The sequence below is a fragment of the Pistacia vera genome, unplaced genomic scaffold (genome assembly GCF_008641045.1).
Source record: "Pistacia vera cultivar Batoury unplaced genomic scaffold, PisVer_v2 Contig506, whole genome shotgun sequence".
NCBI classification, from domain to species: domain Eukaryota; kingdom Viridiplantae; phylum Streptophyta; class Magnoliopsida; order Sapindales; family Anacardiaceae; genus Pistacia; species Pistacia vera.
The window spans coordinates 407324-428542 of NW_022196342.1; the positions used below are offsets into that span (position 1 = coordinate 407324).

A 21219-nucleotide genomic window follows, 5' to 3' on the forward strand; every position below is an offset into this window, starting at 1 on the left:
TTTAATTTCAAATTTTTAATTAGTACTTGGATTAGTACAAATGGTTAGTGCACATACATTACTCATTAAGAAATTGGTCATTCATGATTCTTAAGGTGGGAAAATGTAATTTTGCTTGAAAATTAAATAATCATTTGTCATCTATGCATGCATAATAGTTAAGAAACAAGAAGTGAACAAACAATTATGTGGAGATTAAGTTAACGAGAAACCAAACAATAAAATTCAAGTAATAACTTATAAATAATATTGAAAAAAGAAATATATAATAGAATCATATTATGCAACTCTTTACATTAGTACTGTTATCTAGGGTAATAACAAAATCTTTTAAAAAAAATCAAAGACATCGTACTTGAACTAATTGACTGTAGCTTGATATTCAAATATTGTGAAAGATAGAAGCACCAAGAAGCTTATTGAAGGTAAGAAGAAATAGTTAATTAAGTAAACTGATATTTTTAAACGTAATAGATCTACGTTCAAAGTAAAAAAAAATGATTGAAAGAAATTAAAGGAATTATACCTGAAGTAATTAATGGATATGCAGCTCAATCTTCAAATATATGTTGAAAATGGATTGATGGCAACAAAGTTATTGTTTGGAGAAAGTGAAACCAAGTTATTGTAGAAAGATCAGTTTGGAAATACAAGGAAAACCAATAAAAAATAACAGAAAGAAAAAGAATTCAATGAACAATAGATGAAGAAAGGTACAAATGAGCATGCTTCGTAATCAAGTAAAGGAAGGAAAGTTATTAATGTAGTAATTCTAAACTTGAGGTTAAAAGGATCTGATTTTTCCAACTTTTCTGTTTTATTTCAATCAAAAAGAATGTTAGTCTTGTACATACTTTGATGCTAAGTTTAAGCACCAACGAATTTTTACGTGTGTAACGCTGATTGGCTGTTCAAAATACATGAAAATGAAATAAAGCGAAATAAATGTAAAGGGAGTTTTTTAAGTGGTTCGGATGCTAAGGTAGCAAGTCTACGTCATGACTTGTATTGATGTTCGTGTGGGTCAGTCGCGGTTGCGGGCTGACTTACATAAGTTAAAAAAAAGTAACAAATGATTACAGGAGAGAGAGAGTTCTTTTGTAGAGAAACAGCCGAATCCCCTTAATGAAGGGGTCTTCCTCATTTTATACTGAACTGAAGCGTTAATCATCACTAAATCCATGGTTTGGTGTGATTGTCAGGATGTAATCCGGCTTTACGTCTTATTTCCTTTTCCCAAGCTGACAACGCACGACTTATTGCAGGGAAATGGAGCGTGTAAGCTCCATATCACTTGGCAGGTCTGACGTGTGCGCGTTGCTCTGACGGGAGCAGGTCAACTTCAAGTACTTTCCCACGTCAGCCTTTATTTTCCTGGGCATAACAGAAGCCCCTAGTTTTTAAGGTTCGAGGGTCGGACCTTGGAAACTAAGTTACGTCGGAGTTTTTGGTCGCTCCGACCTGAACGGGATGAGCGGACAGAACTCTGGCGAACACGTTCGCGTGTGTTCCTGCCAGAGCGACCTGACAATTCTCACCTTAGCGACCTGGATCTGAGGGACGCTCCTCTACAGATTCAATGAGCCTGGTTTTACGTGTCAGGCGATTGCGTGCGTTAAAGCTTTGTCAGACACATATAATGCCTGCGTGCTGAGTTGGCACCGTTTGACAGCGGTAGGGCGCAGCGCAATCGAAACGACGACCATTATCACGTCATTTAATGCGACGTGGGGCGCATTTAATGCGGGGAGGAGAGAGAGTGGGTTGTGTTCAGTTCCAAGGGGTGGTAAACGTCGATTCGCAACCCTCATATAAAAACTTGCATTTTTTGATGAGGTCACCGAAATTTCTTTCGCTTCAAGTGAAAAACCTTTACACACCAGGAACAGTTTCTTCGATCGGGTTTTTTCAGGCAATCGAAACGAGTTTCGGCATCAGCTTCGCATCTCAGAGAGTAAGGTTTTTCTTTTCCTTTATATATTTTTTTTTTTTTTTTGCACTGGTTTGGTTGAATAGTGGCGTTGGTCTCCGGTGTTTCACCGGAGACGCGACGCCGCCATTGGATTCGAGCCGTGGATGGCGGCTCGAGTCATTTGTAGATTTTAAGGTGTCCTCTGTCATTACATGGGACGAAACACGAAGGCCCTAATGACCGTGTCTGTCTGTCAGTGTTGCAGACTGGAATGGAACCGTCAACATCCAGACCTGAGGAAGGAGCCAGCTCGTCCTCGCGGGAAGTCCCGAGGACGCAGCCCTCGATGTCTACTCGGTTCTGACTTCCGAGGAATATAATAGAATAAGACGCAGTACGATATTCGCGCGGAGGTGTTCCTCGACCCAAACCAGACCGTCACGGCGCCCGGCCGATGCCTTGCCACGATTCTGAGGAGATCTTCAAGGGTGGAGGGAGGATTCCCTTCCATCCTTCATCAGGTCGGTCCTGGATCATTTCGGGATCCAAAGATGCAATTGACGCCAAACGCGTATGTCATCGCTGTCGCGATGTACATCGCGTGCTGCGAGAGCGGCTTGGGAGAGCCAACGGCGGTGGAGCTCGGTGTCGCTTACCTTAAGAAGAGTACGGACAAGGACTCGTACTACTGTCTCGGCGACCTACCATTGCCGCGGGATAAACAGCTACCCCAGCAATGCGGGAGCCTACGAGACAAAGTTCTTCTTTTCTTTTACAACGGCATTCCGTTTTCAAGATCAAGTAGGTTTTCTCGCTGAGTTCATTATCTGCTCGCCTGATCCATAATAACGACCTGCTTTGTTTTGCAGTTAATAGAAAGACGAGCAGTCGCTACTCGCTGACCCGGACAGGCTTGTATCCTTCCGAGTACTGGGAGAGGATAGTCGCGACGCGAGGAAGCTTGTGACCACCGCGAACTTGTAGAAGTACGGTTTTTTTCAGCGACCAGGCGTCCTTAGAACCTCGGAAGGTAAGTTACACTTGGTTCCTTCTGGTCGTAGAATGATCGTTTACTAACGACCTTGAATGCAGAAACGATGCCCCAAAGGAGTCCGGGCAGTCCCACCGAGCACCGTGTTGTCTTTCCTCGATCGAGGATCGAGAGGGAGGCTGATGTGCTCGTCCTGTCCCGGCACAGCCGGTGCGAACAGTCCTAGCTTCCCAGCCCCGCCCTGCTACGCAAGGGGCAACCAGGACGGAACAGGCCGCTCAGGCGCGACTGCTCGCCCCAGAGGAAGGCTCCGACCCAGAGGTCGAAGAAGAGGAAGCAGATTCAGCCTGAAGGGTCGGAGACTGAATCTGAGGGAGAGCCTCTGAGGTCGCGCCAGGGATCCGGAGTGGGCGGGAAGGAGCCCGTGAGCGAGGCAGGTGCTAGCGACAAGGCGAAGGATGCACTGTTTAGACTCGTTGGGGAGTCTGCCCGAGTACCTGCAACCAATTGTTTTGGCCTGCTAGATTGCGAGCTATCAGGTCGTATGACGAATTTTCAGACACGGGCGACGACCTGTTGGGTACGTCGTTTCAGCATCTGAGCAAGGTAAACTAGCCATACTTGAAATTTCAATCCGATTTATTTCAATCGTACTCTGCTCGCGGGATTGCTTGCGATGAGGATGTCCATGGAGAGGACAAGGCTGGGGGACGCAAAGGGAACAAGCGACCTGGAGAGGAGGTCGCGAAGCTAAAGCAGAGCTTGGAGTCCGTCAAGCTGAAAGAACACAGGCGTTCGAAGCGGCGAACATGTATCTGCACCAAAAGGACGCCGCTTTACGAACAGTGGATTTCCAAAAGGCCGAGCTCGACCGACGCGCGGAGGAGATTTAAGAGCTTCAAAGGACAACCGCCCGGCTCACCAAGGAGGTCGGAGAGAATGACCAGGAGATGCGGGCGACCTTCGAACGGGCCCAGCGAGCTGAAGAAGACAAAGGGGCTCCGAACAAGAAAGACTAGCTCTTGAGGCCGGCTTCAGGAGAGTCGGGAGAGAGTCGCTTCACTGACTGCGGAAATGCAGAATCAGTCCGAGGGGATGGAGGAGAAGGCCGTGGACTGGGCGATCGGATCCATCTACACCCTGTGTGCAAGGAACCCTGCTTTGACTTCTGATCCTCGGAGCTCTGGCAGGCGACCTTGCGGCTCATGGCCGAGGAGGACCAGGCTGCCGCAGCCGCCCAGGGACCCACCAGGCGGGTGGCTCTGGCTCGAAGGATCTTCCCGACCAGCCTTAGTGTTAGAGAGTCGTTCCCATTGTACCCGAGTCTTAAGACTTTTTGTACATGACATTTTCTTTACAATTGAAGTTTGCTTTTTTATAAACATGCACTATTTACAATTGTGATTTACATAAGCGATTACATATAAATTTTTACATGCGAACAGAACACATTCGAACCGTTTTAAGCGAACAGAGTATACTTGAAAAAGAAATTATCAAAAAATGAGCTGAGTTTGGGATTACGATAGTATGGTCGAAGGTGCCGGCGTTCCAAGCTCGAGGTACCTGGAGCGTTCAATCTTTTGAGATGGGTAGGTCCCGGTCGTGATCACTTTGTCGATCCGGTATGGACCTTCTCAGTTGGCCCTAGTACCCCCGCACTTGGCTCTTGGTCCGAGGAGAACTTCCTTTAGCACCAGGTCTCCGACCTGGAAGTCTCTTCGCCGGACTTTGAGTCGAATAACTTTTTGCTCGTGCTGGTAGGCTGCTATCCTTAGCGAAGCCTTGCTGCGACGCTCTTCAATTAGATCCAAACTTGCTCTCAGAAGTGCTTCGTTGTCGTCCTCGTTGTACAGGTCCCTCCGAAGAGAACCGGTCCCGACCTCTACAGGGATCATCGCTTCGCAGCCATAGGCCAGCGAAAATAGGGTTTTCGAGGTGGAGGTCCTTGGAGTTGTCCTGTACGCCCATAAAACTTCGGGGAGGTCGTCAGCCCAATTTCCCTTGGCTGCCCTGAGCTTGGCCTTCAGAGTGTGCTTGATAGTCTTATTGATGCTTCAACTTGGCCATATCGCTGCGGCCTGGCGACTGAGGCAAACTTTTTATGGATGCCCAGCTCGTCGCAGAACTGCTTGAACTCCTCATTATCGAATTGCTTTCCATTATCTGAGATGAGGGTATGAGAATTCCGTATCGGCACACTATGTTCTTGAAGACGAAGTCTCTTAACTTCCTGGTCGTGATCGCGGCTAGGGGCTCGGCTTCGACCCATTTCGTAAAATAGTCTACCGCGACCACGACATACTTGACCCCCCCCCCCCCCCCCCCCCCCTTTCCAACTGGCATGGGGCCGATAAGGTCGATCCCCCACATGGAAAATGGCCAGGGGCTAGACATAGTAACCAGCTGTGAGAAGGCGCTCGCGAAATGTCGCGAATCGTGGCATTTGTCGCACTTCTTGACAAAGTTGTGCGCATCTTCTGGATTTGGGGCCAATAAATCCCTGACGAACAATCTTATTCGCGAGAGATCGAGCTGCTGTGTGGTTACCACAGATCCCTCATGAATTTCCCTCATGATGTAGTTGCTTCCTCACTGGTTACACATCGGAGGAGAGGGGCACTGAATCCTCTCCTGTATAGCTGATCCCCGATGAGGTGAAACGAGCAGACCTTACTCGCAGGACCCTCGCCTTGACTTGTCGCTAGGCAAGGTTCCATCCTTGAGGCACTGTACAATGGGAGTCTCCAGGAATCTGGCTGAGCCACGTTCATGGACTGTTCGGTCGAGCTGATAGTCGGAGCATCGACGAAACGAAAGGAATGCTATCAGGAGCCTCTGAATCCAATGACGAGGCTATCTTTGCCAAAGCGTCCGCTATAGAATTGCTCTCCCTGGGGATCTGAGCGATTTTAAAGTGTCTAAACGAACCCAGAGAGACCTTAGCTTCTTCCAAGTAGCGGACCATGTTCCCTTCTTTGGCTTGGTATTCTCCTAGAATCTGGTTGACGACACAGCATGGAGTCGCTGTAGATATGATGGCGGTTGCACCCATTTCTTTGGCGAGTCGCAACCCGGCGAGCAGAGCTTCGTATTCGGACTCATGTTGGTCGCCTTAAACCCGAACCGGAGAATTCCATGAATTCGAACCCCCTTGGGGCTCACCAGGAGAAGACCCGCACCGGCTCTTTCTGTTTGATGACCCGTCGACGTAGAGGTTCCAGGTCGATAGGTTCTGAATAGTTTCTTGCCCGACTTCGCTAGACTGTGCTTGCTTGGGAGATGGGAAAATTCGAGATGAAGTCTGCAACAGCCTGCCCTTTGATGGTCGCCCTGGGGGTGTACTTTAGGTGAACTGGCTCAGCTCCATGGCCCACTTGAGCAGTTTACCTGAGGCCTCGGGTTTTTGGAGGACCTGCCTAAGGGGATAATTGCATTACATTGACCGTATGGGCAGGAAGTAAGGTCGCAGCTTTCTGGATGCGACCAATAGAGCAAAAGCTAGTCGCTCCATTTCCGGATACCGCATCTCGGCATCCGATAGACGTTTACTTGATAATATACTGGCACTGAGCTTTTTCTTTCCCGTATTAAAGCTGCACTGACCGCGAATGAGACACGGACAGGTAGATGAGCAGGATTTCCTGTGGAAGAGGTTTAGAGAGAAGAGGTGGCTTTCCAGATGCTTTTATACTCTGGAATGCCTGCTCGCATTCGGAAGTCCACTCGAATTTCTTCTTGGCCTTCAGAACATTGAAGAATGGTAAACAGCAGTCGGTTAGCCTTGTATGAAGAGACTGAGTGCGCTATTCGCCCGTTCAAACTCATGACCTGCTTTTGCTAGTCGGGCTTTTCATATCGAGCAGAGCCTGAATCTTTTCGGGGTTTACTTCTATGCCCGCTGGTTGACCATATACCCCAGGAATTTTCCTGACGATACCCCAAATGAACATTGAGAGGGTTCAGCTTCATTCTGTAGAGTCGGAGTATGTCAAACATCTCAGCGAGATGTAATATGTTCTGAGGCGACCTGGGACTTGACCAGCATGTCGTCCACATAGGCCTCCATTGTCCTCCCGATCTGGTCGGAGAACATTCGGTTGACCAACTCTGGTAGGTCGCACCCGCATTCTTGAGCCGGAAGGGCATTACTTTGTAGCAGTATAGCCCGATCCGTAATGAAGGTCGTATGCTCCTCATCTGGCTCGTACATCGGGATTTGATTGTATCCCGAGTATGCATCCATGAAGAGTAACAGCTCGTGCCCCAAGGTGGCATCAACGAGCTGGTCAATTCTTGGCAGGGGGGAAAAACGTCTTTCGGGCAAGCTTTGTTCAGGTCACTGAAGTCTACGCAGGTTTGCCACTTGCCATTTGGCTTCTTTACCAGGACCGGGTTGGCGACCCAGGTCGGGTAGAGAGTCTCGCGAACAGATCCATTTCGGAGAAGGTTATCCACTTGTTTTAACGCGGCGTACCGCTCTGGATCCATCGCCTTCTCTTTTGGCGTACTGGCTTAGCTTCACTGCTGACGTTCAGGGAATGGCAAATAACGTCCGGGCTGATCCGACCATATCCGCATGCGACCAGGCGAACACATCAATGTTCTCCTTCAAGAAGTTTACCAGCTCGAAAGGAGCTGGGGATTGAGACAGCTCCGATCTTTAGCATCCGACTCGGCTCTTTGGATCAACCGAAACTTCGGACAGATCCTCAACGAGCCGCTCGGGGGGATTTCCTGAATTCGGGTCTAATTATCTTCCGCCGGACCAGGCTGTGGCTCGATACCGGCTGATCGCCATAGCCTGACGGGGCGCGCGACACGCGAAACGCCCTTCCCTTTGTCGGCCATTTGGACCGTTTTACGTAGCATTCGCGTGATGCGCTTTGCGACCGCTTACCTCCCCAATCCCCGATGGAGTGGGGAACTTCATCTGAGATGATAAATGGAAGTGACCGCTTTGAAGGTTCTCAGTATAGAGGTCGCCCTAGGATTCCATTGAAGGCGATGGGCAGTCCACAAGACCAGGAATTCTGTAACCCTAGTCACTCGTCGTAGTCGTCGGCGTGACGGGAGCTGGATTGTTCCGTGGGGATCAGGTGACCCTGTAAAAACGTTTATAGAGGCATCGAGGCTGGCTTCAGGTCGGCCCCGACCAGGTTCATTCTATCGAAAGCGGACTTGAACAGAATGTTCACAGCGGCTTCCATTGTCCACAGCATTCTGCAGACATTATGACATCCAATCAGGGGTGTGATTACCAGAGCGTCCTCGTGTGGGTGGTGCAAGCGAGCTGCCTCCTTCTCGCAGAAGGTGATTGGTTCTTCCTTCCTGGCTTTCTGAGGTTGCTGCGATGTGTCCTGACCCTGATCGGGTCATGATACGCTTCCGAGCATACCTGTCCTGTGCCCCCCCGCGTGTTTCCAGCGAGGTGGACTTCGAAAATTAGGTTCACATTGCTGTACCCGCTGCGATCACAGCGCTTGTTCTTTCGCTCCCCTTGGTTTCTTTTGGGGAGTCGTCAAGTACTCCTTGAAGTGCCCCTTCTTGATAAGCTCTCGATAGCCTGTTAGAGCTCGGCACTCATTAGGTGATGCCCGTTATCCCGATGGTAACGACAGTATTTCTTACTGTTCCTGGCCGTTATAGGAGTTTTCATGGGTTCTGCTCACCGAGCAGGCTAGCTTCCTCGGATTTGTCGAGGACGCAGATATGGACACACATTCAGCGGAGTGTATTGGGCCTTGTCGCGGTCGTGACAGGGGACAGGAGCATAGGACTTTTTCTGCTCGTAGCGGGGTTTCTTCCATTTTCGTGATCGTCATTGTCTCTTTACGATCAGCTCGCCTGTTATCTCCCGACCTGACATACTGCTAGAGGTGCCGTGATCGCGACGGCGAAGTGCCGCCAATGAATTCTTCTTTCGGAGATACTTTTCTGCCAGGTTGTAGAATCTGGTGAGGGACATACGTCCTCAGCCTGCAGCTCCTTCCCAGGTCGGTTTGCGGGCGGACTCCGGCTATTATAAGAGTTCGGATGGAATCTTCTGGGGCATGAGCCACCTTGTTGAGTTCCCTATGGAAGCGGTCAACGTAAGACTGCAGGGATTCGTCTCTTTTTGCCTTATGTTGCTGAGGTAGCCAAAGGCATGAAAATTTCTGGTGTGGCTTGGAAATGCGCAAGAACGTCGTGCTCATCTGAGGCCACGAACTGATCGATCCTGCTGGGAGCGATCTAACCACCGTTTGGCGTGAGAAGTCAGCGTCACAGCCAAACATCGGCATTTCGCAAGGTCGAAACCTGGTAGAGCTCCATCTAGGTATTGAACTCATATAAATGATCCTGCGGATCATAGTTTCCATCAAACGGCCGCATATCTGGCATTCTGAACCCTGGTGGAAGTGGGGCAGCTAGCACTTCAGGAGGAAAATGGGATGAAGACGACCGGTGCTGTTCGTTTGCTGCTCCCTTAAAACTGCCAGAGCTCGTTGCAGCTCTCTCAATTTGCGGTAAAGGAGCCAATTGGGGGTTTGTTTTCACCCGTGCGAGCCCTCCTTCGGTTGCGATTCAGGACAGTCCAGAGATCGGATTCCTCCTCGCCTCGGCCGGCATTATCCGGCCGCACTTGACACATTGGACTAGGGGCGTGTGAAGACGGGGTTGTGAGGGGCACTTTCACGACCCTCGCGGTGGTACGAACTGCCCGCGAGGTGTGAGGGCCTCCGCATAATGATCGGGATCGCCTCTGCTGGTGGTGATCGGGACCACCATGCCCAGCATTTTTGCTTGGGTTTGCCTGCATCGTGGCATGGGACAGCTCGGGGACACTCTTTCGCCAAGTCTCAGCTTTGCTGATACCCTGCTAGGGGCACCTTTGGTATTCGCCGGCCCTTGGGAGCCCGTAGGCTTATTTTTTGCCACTTGTTTACCCTTGCGCTTACGCGCTGCAGTGCTCGCGGCACGGGCTATCGCCCTTTGCCACGCTTTTGCGCGACCTGCAGGCGTTTTTGGCGGTTGTACGGCTCCGGCTGTCGTAGATGACATGCCTTGGTCCAGACGGTCCAACCTCTGGTTGACTGTCTGGAGAGTATTATCGAACCTCTCCAGGTAACTTCTGATGGCAGGGTCCAGTTGCGGGGCTGCTGGGGTATTCCCAGCAGCATTTTGCGAAATTAGAGGTATGTTGGAAGGGGTGTCCCTCTGGGCCAGGGGGACTCCTTCTGCATGCTGGTTCCCCTGCTCAGGTTCAGATTGGCGGGCCATTGTAGCTGTAAGACCAGTAGGTCAAAGATTCTCCTGCTGAAGGGTAGACACTAAATCAGGGCCCTCCTTCTAGCGCCAACTGTTGATGCTAAGTTTAAGCACCAACGAATTTTTACGTGTGTAACGCTGATTGGCTGTTCAAAATACATGAAAATGAAATATATAAAGCGAAATAAATGTAAAGGGAGTTTTTTAAGTGGTTCGGATGCTAAGGTAGCAAGTCCTACGTCCACTGACTTGTATTGATGTTCGAGTGGGTCAGGTCGCGGTTGCGGGCTGACTTACATAAGTTAAAAAAAAGTAACAAATGATTACAGGAGAGAGAGAGTTCTTTTGTATGAGAAACAGCCGAATCGCCTTAATGAAGGGGTCTTCCTCATTTTATACTGAACTGAAGCGTATAATCATCACTAAATCCATGGTTTGGTGTGATTGTCAGGATGTAATCCGGCTTTACGTCTCATTTTCCTTTTCCCAAGCTGACAACGCACGACTTATTGCAGGGAAATGGACATGTGTGAGCTCCATATCACTTGGCAGGTCTGACGTGTGCGCGTTGCTCTGACGGGAGCAGGTCACCCTTCACGTGACTTTCCCACGTCAGCCCTTTATTTTCCTGGGCATAACATACTTCTTATGCTTTAGATAAACATGAATTATAGATAATTTTAAAATTATTAAGATGCAGCCTGAAAATTGGAAATAATATTTTAAAAGTGCTTTTCAGACTCAAAATAAATGGATGAAAACATAAACAGTCTTTAAATTTTGCGTTGAATTCTAGTATTATAGCAAAATGTTTGACAATTCTCTTTTCTTCTGTTAATAGTATCTAAATACCAAACCCTTTTATTAATATTCCACGCATTAATTCAAAACAATATGCATATTGTCACATTGAATAATACTACACATACATTATTTTTATACAACATTTCCTATACAACATTATGTGGTAAGATATGATTGGGTGAACGTTTAATTTTAACTTTAAATCAGTTAATCATATCTTGCCACATAATGTTGTATGGGAAATGTTGTATGAAAATGATGTATGTATAGTATTACTCTTGTCACATTACACTATCAATTTATTTAAGTTATATTCTTGTTTTCATCCATCAATTTATTAAGCATTGTTAGAGGCCATAACTTTTAATAATTTTTAAATGATTTATAAAAATAATGTGGAATAAAAAAGAAATTGTTTTAAGTAGGTAAAGTGATCAAAGGGATAAACAGACTTTTGAATTACAATTGAATGGAACCCTAGCATATCCAGGGGTGTTTTTAATACTTTTTGAATACTAATTAGCATGCATATATATATATATATATATATATATATATATATATATATATTCATATTCTTTTAACGTTAACTTTTAACGTTTAGAAATTAAAAAATGGGTCTCAAACGCGGGTATTAATGTTCTCATTCATGATACTTAGGGTGCAAAAATGTAATTAATCTGAAAGTTAAATAAACCTTATTACATTTGACATCGATGCATGCGTAATGAGATATATATATATTAATATATATATATATATATATTATATATATATATATATATTCTTTGAACGTAACTTTTAACGTTTAGAAATTAAAAAAAGGGTCTCAAACCGGGGTATTAATGTTCTCATTCATGATACTTGGGTGCAAAAATGAATTAACTTTGAAAGTTAAATAAACATTATTACATTTGACATCGATGCATGCGTAATAGTTAAGAAACAAGCAAAATATTATATGGAGATTAAGTTAAGGAGAAACCAAACAAAAAATATCTAATAATAATATACTATAAATAACATTAAAAAAATAATAATAATAAGGATCATATTATGCAACTCTTTACAATAGTATTATTTAGGGGTATAACAAAGATATCGTATCTCAACTAACGTCACAGCTTTGATCTTCAAATATTGTGAAAGATAGTTGTGCCAAGAAGCTTGTTGAAGGCAAAAGAAAATAGTTAATTAAGTAAATATTATTAATTCTTTTTAAGAAGTAAAATTAGAGCAAACACATGCTAATACATATAACAAATTAAAATAATTATGATCAACACAACTCTTTAGACGTAATATGATGTATGTTCAAAGTAAAAAGAAATGAATGATTGAAAGAAATTAAAGGAATGTACCTAAACTAATGGATATGCAGCTTCAATCTCCAAATATATTATGAAAATGGATTGATGGCAACAAAGGTAATTGTTTTGGAGAGAGTTATTGTAGAAAGGTATCAGTGTTTGGTAGAGATGGCAATGGGCCCGACATTTTCGGGTACCGGCCGGCCGACCCGAAAGGGGCGGGCTTTACCCGAGGTGGCGGGCTTGGGCTTGGGCCTGGGCTTGATTTTAAGCCCCGACCTCGGGTACGGGCGGGCATGGGTATATCTTAGGCCCGGCCCGGCCCGGCCCGTCTCGAAAATTTTAGTATTAATTTTACTAATTTACCCTTATACTATTATTTAATTACAATATTATCCTCTATATATATTATATATATTCATTTTCCCAAACCCTAACCTCAATTTTCATCCCATATTAAAGGTTAACATGTTAAAATTGCCTTTAAATGAGTTAGATGGGTTTAGTTCAACTTATTAAAGGATTTCACCATAACAATTATGCACAGCTGAAAAGTTAGTATAATCAACTATTATAGAGTTTAATTGTCACTATTGCTTAAATATTTGTGGAAATAACTTACAAATTCTATTTAAAAACCATTTCTAAAATTAAAAATATAAAAAAATTTGAAATTTATTAATATTTAAAAATAAACATTATTAAAAAAGGCGGGCTTGGGCCGGGCCTGCGGTTATAAAAAACCCGTCAGGCCGGGCTTGGGCTTTGCCTATCATACCCGTAACGGGCTCGGGCCGGGCTTGGGCCTGTGTCATGAGGTCGGGCTTGGGCCTGGGCCAAGGGGTACCCGGCCCAGGCCCGGCCCATTGCCATCACTAGTGTTTGGAAATACAAGGAAAACCAAATAAAATAGTAGGAGCATAACAAAAAGAAATAGAATTCTATGAAGAATAACTGAAGAAAGGTATGAAATGGAACATGCTTCGTAATCAAGAAAAGAAAGGAATGTTTATTCAAGTAAAATTCTAAACTTGAGGTTAAAGGAATCTGATTTTTCCAACTTTTCTGTTTTATTTTCAATCAAAATAAATGTTAGATATCTTGTACATATTTCTTATGCTTTACATAAACAAGAATTACAAATAATTTTTAAAATATTATGATGCAGCCTGAAAATTTGAAATAATATTAAAAAATTCTTTTCAGAGTTAAAACATAAATATTCTTTAGATTTTAATTTTTATTAGTGTTTTTAAACCCGGCCCAACTCAACTCCACCAATTTAACCAGAACCTGAGACCTTCACTGAGCTGGGTTACCAATTTCGACTATTCATGGCAAACCCTAGAGAGGAGGACGATGATAGCGAGCAATTGGTGGTGGGAATGTTAGAAGATTTCGAAGAGGAAGGGCCTTTAAGTTAAAAGATGGCAACAGAAGTGATTTCAGTGAGTGAAACAACTAGAAATCGCAAAAATCGTGCAACGGCAACAACCCACCTATTGCCAACGATTGGCGAGGCAAACGGGGGTGAGGTTAAATGAGTTTTGGTTAGGAGGCTATAAAGAGTGCTTTCGTGGTGATGGAGACTAGTTGAAGAGTGTTGTTGACACCGATGGTGGTGTTTTTACTCAAATCACAAGGGTCCTTTTGTTAGATTTTAAAACTACAGGACCTAATGAGCATTTATTAAGGGTGTTTTTGCTAGATATCAACCTTGTTGGATTGACGGGTAAACCAGCCTAACCAGGTCATTGATTGGTTTGGGTTTGAAAACACTGCTTTTTACATTGAATTCTAGGACTATAGCAAAATGATTTTATTGAAAATTTTTAACCAAACATGCTTGATAAATTTCTTTTCTTCTGTTAATAGTAACTAAATTCCAAACCCTTTCATTAAGATTTCACATATCTTTTCAAAAGAATATGCATATTGTCATAATATTCTATCAATTTATAAAGGTTATATACCTGTTTTCATCCACCAATTTATTAAGCATTGTCAGAGATCATCACGCAGCCATCGAACTATCATCGTGTATTATTGAAAACTGTGTATGTTTGCATTGGACTAACTATAAGCCCCAACAAGAATGTACCAAAAGACAAGCCCTAGCCGCTAAAACAAATCATACTTCAGTGAAAAACAAAAGCAGCTCTATTTCTGAGAAAAATCCAAGAACACATACTTGACTCGACCATTAATTGATAATTACTTGACAGCTAGTCTCTTTTTTGATGCTGTTGTCTTCCACGAATGAGTACAAAGCCAAAAGATGCCACCATTCCGATCAGATACCCTACCATGGCTCCATAACTCACACAAATCGGCCATTCCTGTGAATTGGAAATGAGACCATTCAAGACTAAATAGAAAGCAAGCAGCTCAAACAACACATTCATCAAGGAACCACAATCCAGCTTTAAAACCAGCCAAGTTGAGCAAATGCTTGACAGATATAAACATCATAAGATATATCATCCGAAATGCTTATCCCTATATTATACATAAGCCAGAAGAAGCACAACCAGACAGTCAGAATTAAAATAAATAAATAAATCTTCACCAATTATTTATTAATTTATAAGGGTTGGTAACAAACTGATAGAACACCATGCCTAGACATGAAGTCAGCAGACTTGGTTTGGGGTTCACATAAGCCCTAAAATGTTCAAGATGCAATTTATCAATCTTAATGACCATATAACCGATGAAGTGCCACCGAGTTAATAATAAAGAACCTCCAAGCAGTCAGCTAAAAATTACTGCATGGAGCATCAAATTTCGCGACAAAACTATACACATAACCTAAGAGAGAACCAAAAAAGAAGAGACAATGCAATACAATAATTTCAAGTTGAACTTCTCTATCAAAATTTCAAGCAAATTGTGCCCAAACAGCTCACAGAAGAAAATACAATTCAGATTTAAATTGGAACAAGTTGAAAGCAAGAGTTAGATTCATGATATGCCATGATCCGCAATAAATGAGCACATAAGTTTATATATAACATGTCTGTTTTATAAGAAATTATAGAGAAATAAGATATGAAATTTACAAACTGCTTTCCGTTTTAACCCATTATATGAAGTAAACCGGGGAAATAACAACTTACCTGCCATGGCCTTTCCCAATCAAGGGGCATTGGCCAAGCGCCAAACCAAGCTCCAATAACAGCTCCATGCGCTGGTAGACAAATCATATAATCTACAGATCCATTAGGCCTAAAGAGTAAATAGATTCAAATTTCACATCAGCAAAAACAATTTGTACCAACACTCAATTCACTGATTTCATTGAGTACATTCTTTTATTGAGCTTCATTAAGTTTAAGAAAAATACAATAAAGTTCTTCATCCAAAAAAGCATGAGAGAAAACAGAAACAAGGCTAAAACAAAACACAAATCCTATTACTGTCAATGTGTACTTCTCTTGTCAGTTTAATGGACGTCTATGGAAACACACTCCAATCAATGGTTGAGGCCAACATGCAGACTCCATGAATAAAATTGAGGAAGCTCAATTATGATTTCACCCCAAGATTTGGTACAACACATCACAACATTGTATACATCCTAAATCTAGTAATTATTGTGCAATTATATGTCCTTGTCAATAAATGAAACATATACTACATGAATTAATGCCTAAATACTGAGAATAAACCACAAAAAAATGTGAGAAGGCTTACTTTGTATGTGCGAATATACGTTGCCAATCTTCCCACAATGAACCATATACCAAAGCAGCAGGCACAAACTGCCAGTACACAAGATAAACATTCAGTAATACATAATAGGATAACACATATGAAGTCTGGCAAAACTCAAATGCAGCAAACTTTTTTGCGCATATATATATATGAGAGTGATAATAATATAAAAGAAATTGAATGAAAACTTCTTTCACAGAACATTTGTGACATTTTATATCCGCAATGTATGTGTAGCATTATATACAGGACATGAGGTTTAACTCAACAGACTTCCAACTATAATTTCTTAGTTATAGTACAGCAGGAAACATTGAAAGAAGTTATGTACTTACAGTGAACAATGACATTAAAAGAGAATAATCAAAGGTATTTGTCATATAACTGTATCCAATAAGAAAGAGACATGATCAATTCACATTTTGTAAAAAAACTTAATTTTATTAAAACAAATAAACATTCGTCTACAAGTTATTTACTGTTATATACGTTTAATCCAAAATTATCTTGACAAATTCTCCACAATTTTGAAAAGAAAGTCACAGTTGAGATTTGGACAGGTAAAACAAATTTTTGAAATGAATTCCCCACCCAACTTTATCCATTATATTAAAGTTTTACATTTTATTTTGGGATAAAAGCAAAATTCATAAAGTTTTAAAAGGAAACAGGAAAGCCACCTGTAGAAAATGTAGGGGCTTTGTGTACCTGACAGTGAAGAAAGGTGTTGTCTAAGGAACTATGAGTGAACCCATTTTGACCTCAACTGTGACTTCTGTTTCCATAATAACAGTAAAAGGCACAAATTTTTATCTACCCTCATTTCACATACTGAATGCCCACAGGTGCACCCAAAGCAATAGCTCCTAAAGCATTTAAAAGAGCCCCTACAAAGTAGAAGATGGATCAGTAATTTTATATTATGCAGAAAAAAAAAAGGAACAGAAACCCTTGCATAAAAATAAAGACATACACGAGATGTTAAACAAAACATTTATGATCTTTTTGTTTTACCAAGCGTTGTTACAAGGTAGTGCTTCTCTAAACCAAGCTATATTTCTCTAAACGCTGACACAAGACTGTTACAGTATAATCCAAAGCTAGACACATGACTTGGAGATCACTCATTGTAACTGGAAAAAGTTTCTTTAAGGACCCATTTATAACCATTGCCTTCCATCTTCAGATTGGATGGAAAAAGGGATACACGCATGCCACAAATTTGCTTATAAGCAGGTAAAAACTTCATCAGTTAACTACAAAAACAAAATTATTGAAGCTTACAAAAGTAAAGCATATAACAAAAACATTTCCAATAGAAGTACATTGAACCTACAAAGACTATGAATCTTCATCAAGCCACATTTAAATGCTCCACAAAAATTTATTATTTAGACTGTATAACAAACTAATCCAACAATCTTCAAAATCAAATACACATCATTACAAACCAAGGAAATAAAACTAATATTAATATGGAAAAAAGATATTGTTTATTAAAACATTTGTATCTGTACAGATACAAAATCCACAAATAGAAACTATACTAAATAAAACGAGTGAAACAGTATTTAGAAAAGTAAAAAAAAAAAAAAAATGAACAAGACAGAATAAAAAGGAGCAACATGAATATCAGACTAACCAACAGGGAGTCCCAGTAGGCCTCGTACCACAGCTTTGAAATACTGTTACAAAAATATAAAGGAAATAAATAAAAAGCACATTAAAAATAAATATCAAATAACCTTAGGTCTTCACCAATATCAGTGAGTGGATGGGATGAATTTTTATGTAAATCATCACACATTGCATGAAACATCATATTTGTAACATTATTGCCAAATTTGAAGTGAAATATGACTTGTAATATTATAAGTATAAAATGTTCCATAAACAGCTCTAATGCTAGACCAAAATCACAGTGAAGTTACCGTAATAATTTCTTTCAGATAACATATGACATACACTTGTTACATGGATCAGTTAAATAGCCGGCTTTTTTACACACCTTTTAATTTTTTTAAAAGAATCGCAGCCCTTGGATCAAGAATCCAAGAGCTTAGCCACAGTAACAAAGTTACCGCCCAAAAACACTATAAGGTTACCAGCAAACATTAGCAAGCATTTCTTTTTACAAGTTGCTTACAAGTTGCAAATAAAACAGGCCATATTAACCATAAAGTTTCTTTAATTGCAATTATGCACTTATATAAAAACAAATCCAATGGTCAATATCATCCCCATAACATTACAAGGCAAGTACTCTAGCAAACTGTATTTCAGTAACATTACCATAAACTTCCATATACATATAAGTATAAACAAGCATTGCTCTTTTATTGCCACATCGTTTGCGCACATAAAATAAAATAATTTTTTTTCCTTGTACTCTTCCCTACACATTAAGTATAGCTCAAATAAAAAAGTTGAAGTGTAACGTTTTTCACATAAAAAAAAAAATCCCAAAAACGAGCAAATAAAATAATTAACAAAAATAATGTGAATTACCGAGGATTTGTCGGGATTTTTCCGAAAATAGCTGTAAAGAAGAATAACAATTGGGCTCTTGATAACCTAAATTACAGTGTTGAAACAAAATTAATGAGTAACCAAGATTATAAATTTGATGGAAAAAAGTGAAAGAAAACAAGTGTACAGTACCCAGATCAGACGGAGAGTGCCCGAAGGATGAGAGACGAGATTGATGGAATAGATGTTGTGGGCTACCCAGTATCCAACGCCTAAGCCAACTCCACAAATCAGGTGGACTAAAAATGTTTGTAGAGGAGACACCGAATGGGATGAAGAAGAAGAAGGGGAAGTTTCAGTGGCTGACGGCTTCACCATTTTTGCGTTTTTCGGAATTTCAGAGTGAAGTTGTAAGGTTTATATATATTGGGCTAAGTTGGGCTCAGCATGACTCGAATTAATTGTATAGTAAACAGAAAAGTCCACTAATTTCTTTTTCTTTCTAAATATGTAGCATTTCTGTTTTTCAATACTTTATGCTAAATTTAATGTTAACCAACAACCTTTTATCATTTTTAATGTATTTTCAAATTTATATCTCTTGTTACTGAGTTTTTTAAAAGTGGTCCGCCAGTTGATAATTAACCTTACAAAATTAAATAAACAAAAGACATAAGTCAAAGAATTAGAAGATCAGATTAATATAACTATTATCGAAAAAAGAGACTATTGCAGATAGCTAATGCAAGACTTCCCATTAATTTTATAATTGAGATCAGGTATTAATTTGGAAGATTTCTTTCGAAAATGGATCGTTTTATCAATGCATAGTTTTTTTTTTTTTCAACAATAATGCTATTATAATATGTCAAGTTTTCGTAATAGAATGTATTAATATCGATTTTATTCATGTCAGTATTCAGATAAATCAGAAATTTCTTAGATTTCTTTTAATTCTTTTGAGGACCCATTTTACTTCAAGTTTAATTGATGATCATTTTCTTTCATCTAGTTTAGAAGAATGATGAGCTTGGAAATAGTTTGTCCTTGAAATCAATAGCTTCTTTCTTTTGCTAAAATAGAAACTTAAAGACAACTTATAAAATGAGCAAACAAACATCAATAGAAGCCTATAGGGCTACTTGTCAATGTGATCCCTCTAATGTTCAAGTAAATAGAGTTTATAAAAATATTGGTCTCACCTTATAAGACTCGTTACATGTCTAAGTTTTGGAATTTGATACTTATTATGAAAAGTCATTTATATAACGTCCTGTCCTGTGGTACTAAATGAAATTGTTGATCCTATATCAGAGATGATCATATATTTAAAAAATCAAAAATCAAAATTTAAAACTAAAAATAAAAATTAGAGCTCTTTCCAAACATAATGTAAGCAAATTCAGCATCAAGAACTTTAAGTATAACATAAGAGACAAACCAAATATTCTAAGACTACAAATGATTATATATTATAAGAAAATGTTTGTCATTACCTGGACATAAGATTCTTTCTTGGGTTGGAATGGCAAACAACCAAAGAAATGAGTTAAAAAATAAAAATTAAAGCATTTATCACATGTTTAATTCCTCGTAATTAATTCATGAGGTGAAGGAGTGAAGGTAGCTCTTTTATTAGGTAAATGTTGTGTAGTGTTTTGACTAGAATTAGTATTTAGTCACATGCATTTTCATTCATAAAATAGTAAAATACATATATCTATCCATTTAAAATTCCAAATTTGCATAAAAAATAATAATATATATATATATATATCAATTAATTAGGCAAAAAATTAAACAAATGTATATAACATAATTTTATTAGAATGATAAAAAAATATTTAGATATACATATAACATTAATTATACAATATCGTTCACAATCAAATACTTTTTCAAGATTTGAATATGAATCCCATTCTTGTCGACTCTTACCATCAAACTTAACTAGCTACTATTACACAAATGGCCTCATACACAACCCTATTATCACTAGACCTGGCAAACGGGCGGGTGTACCCGCAGGTCAACAGGTACCCGTACCCAACAGGCGGGTATGGGTAACTCATACTTTGACCCGTGAGAATCTGACCCGTACTCGGCCCGCCTGTGACTTTTGCGGATGGACTAAGTACTACTCGCGGGTACCCGTGGACCCGCAAATTTGAAATTAAAAAAAAAAATTAAATAAAAAACTTTTCACTCAAACCCTAATCTAAACCAAAACTTATCACTATCAGTGAAAAAAAACAAAAAAGCAGCCGCTCATTCTCTCACACACAGGCCACAGCAGCTCCACGACAGCTCATTCACGCACGACCATTCCTCTCACAGTAGCTCCAGCCATGACCACTCCTCTCACAGCAGCTCCACCTCCACTCCCTCACTTTCTCACTCTCATAGCAGCTCATTCACGCACGACCATTCCTCTCACAACAGCTCATTCACGCACGACCATTCCTCTCACAGTAGCTCCAGCCACGACCACTCCTCTCACAGCAGCTCCACCTTCACTCCCTCACTTTCTCACTCTCACAGCAGCTCCACGGCAGCTCATTCACGCACGACCATTCCTCTCACAGCAGCTCCAGCCACGACCACTCCTCTCACAGCAGCTCCACCTCTACTCCCTCACTTTCTCACTCTCACAGCAGCTCATTCACGCACGACCATTCCTCTCACAGCAGCTCCAGCCACGACCACTCCTCTCATAGCAGCTCCACCTCCACTCCCTCACTTTCTCACTCTCACAGTAGCTCCAC

General features: G+C 41.3%; 2 protein-coding genes across 2 annotated transcripts; both read right to left on the minus strand.

Moving 5' to 3' along the window:
- Positions 1-14385: 14385 nt before the first annotated feature.
- Positions 14386-16770, minus strand: LOC116105844 (phosphatidylinositol-glycan biosynthesis class F protein-like). Its single transcript, XM_031392241.1, has 4 exons — positions 16747-16770; positions 15965-16032; positions 15388-15496; positions 14386-14607 (listed from the first exon to the last, which is right to left on the minus strand). The coding sequence occupies exons 1-4, from the start codon at positions 16768-16770 to the stop codon at positions 14494-14496; spliced, it is 315 nt and encodes a 104-aa protein (XP_031248101.1). The 3' UTR covers positions 14386-14493.
- On the minus strand, positions 16488-18832 carry LOC116105845. The gene is made up of 4 exons (XM_031392242.1): positions 18647-18832; positions 18494-18559; positions 17628-17670; positions 16488-16872 (listed from the first exon to the last, which is right to left on the minus strand). The coding sequence occupies exons 1-4, from the start codon at positions 18830-18832 to the stop codon at positions 16805-16807; spliced, it is 363 nt and encodes a 120-aa protein (XP_031248102.1). The 3' UTR covers positions 16488-16804.
- Between the last annotated feature and the right edge of the window lie 2387 nt (positions 18833-21219).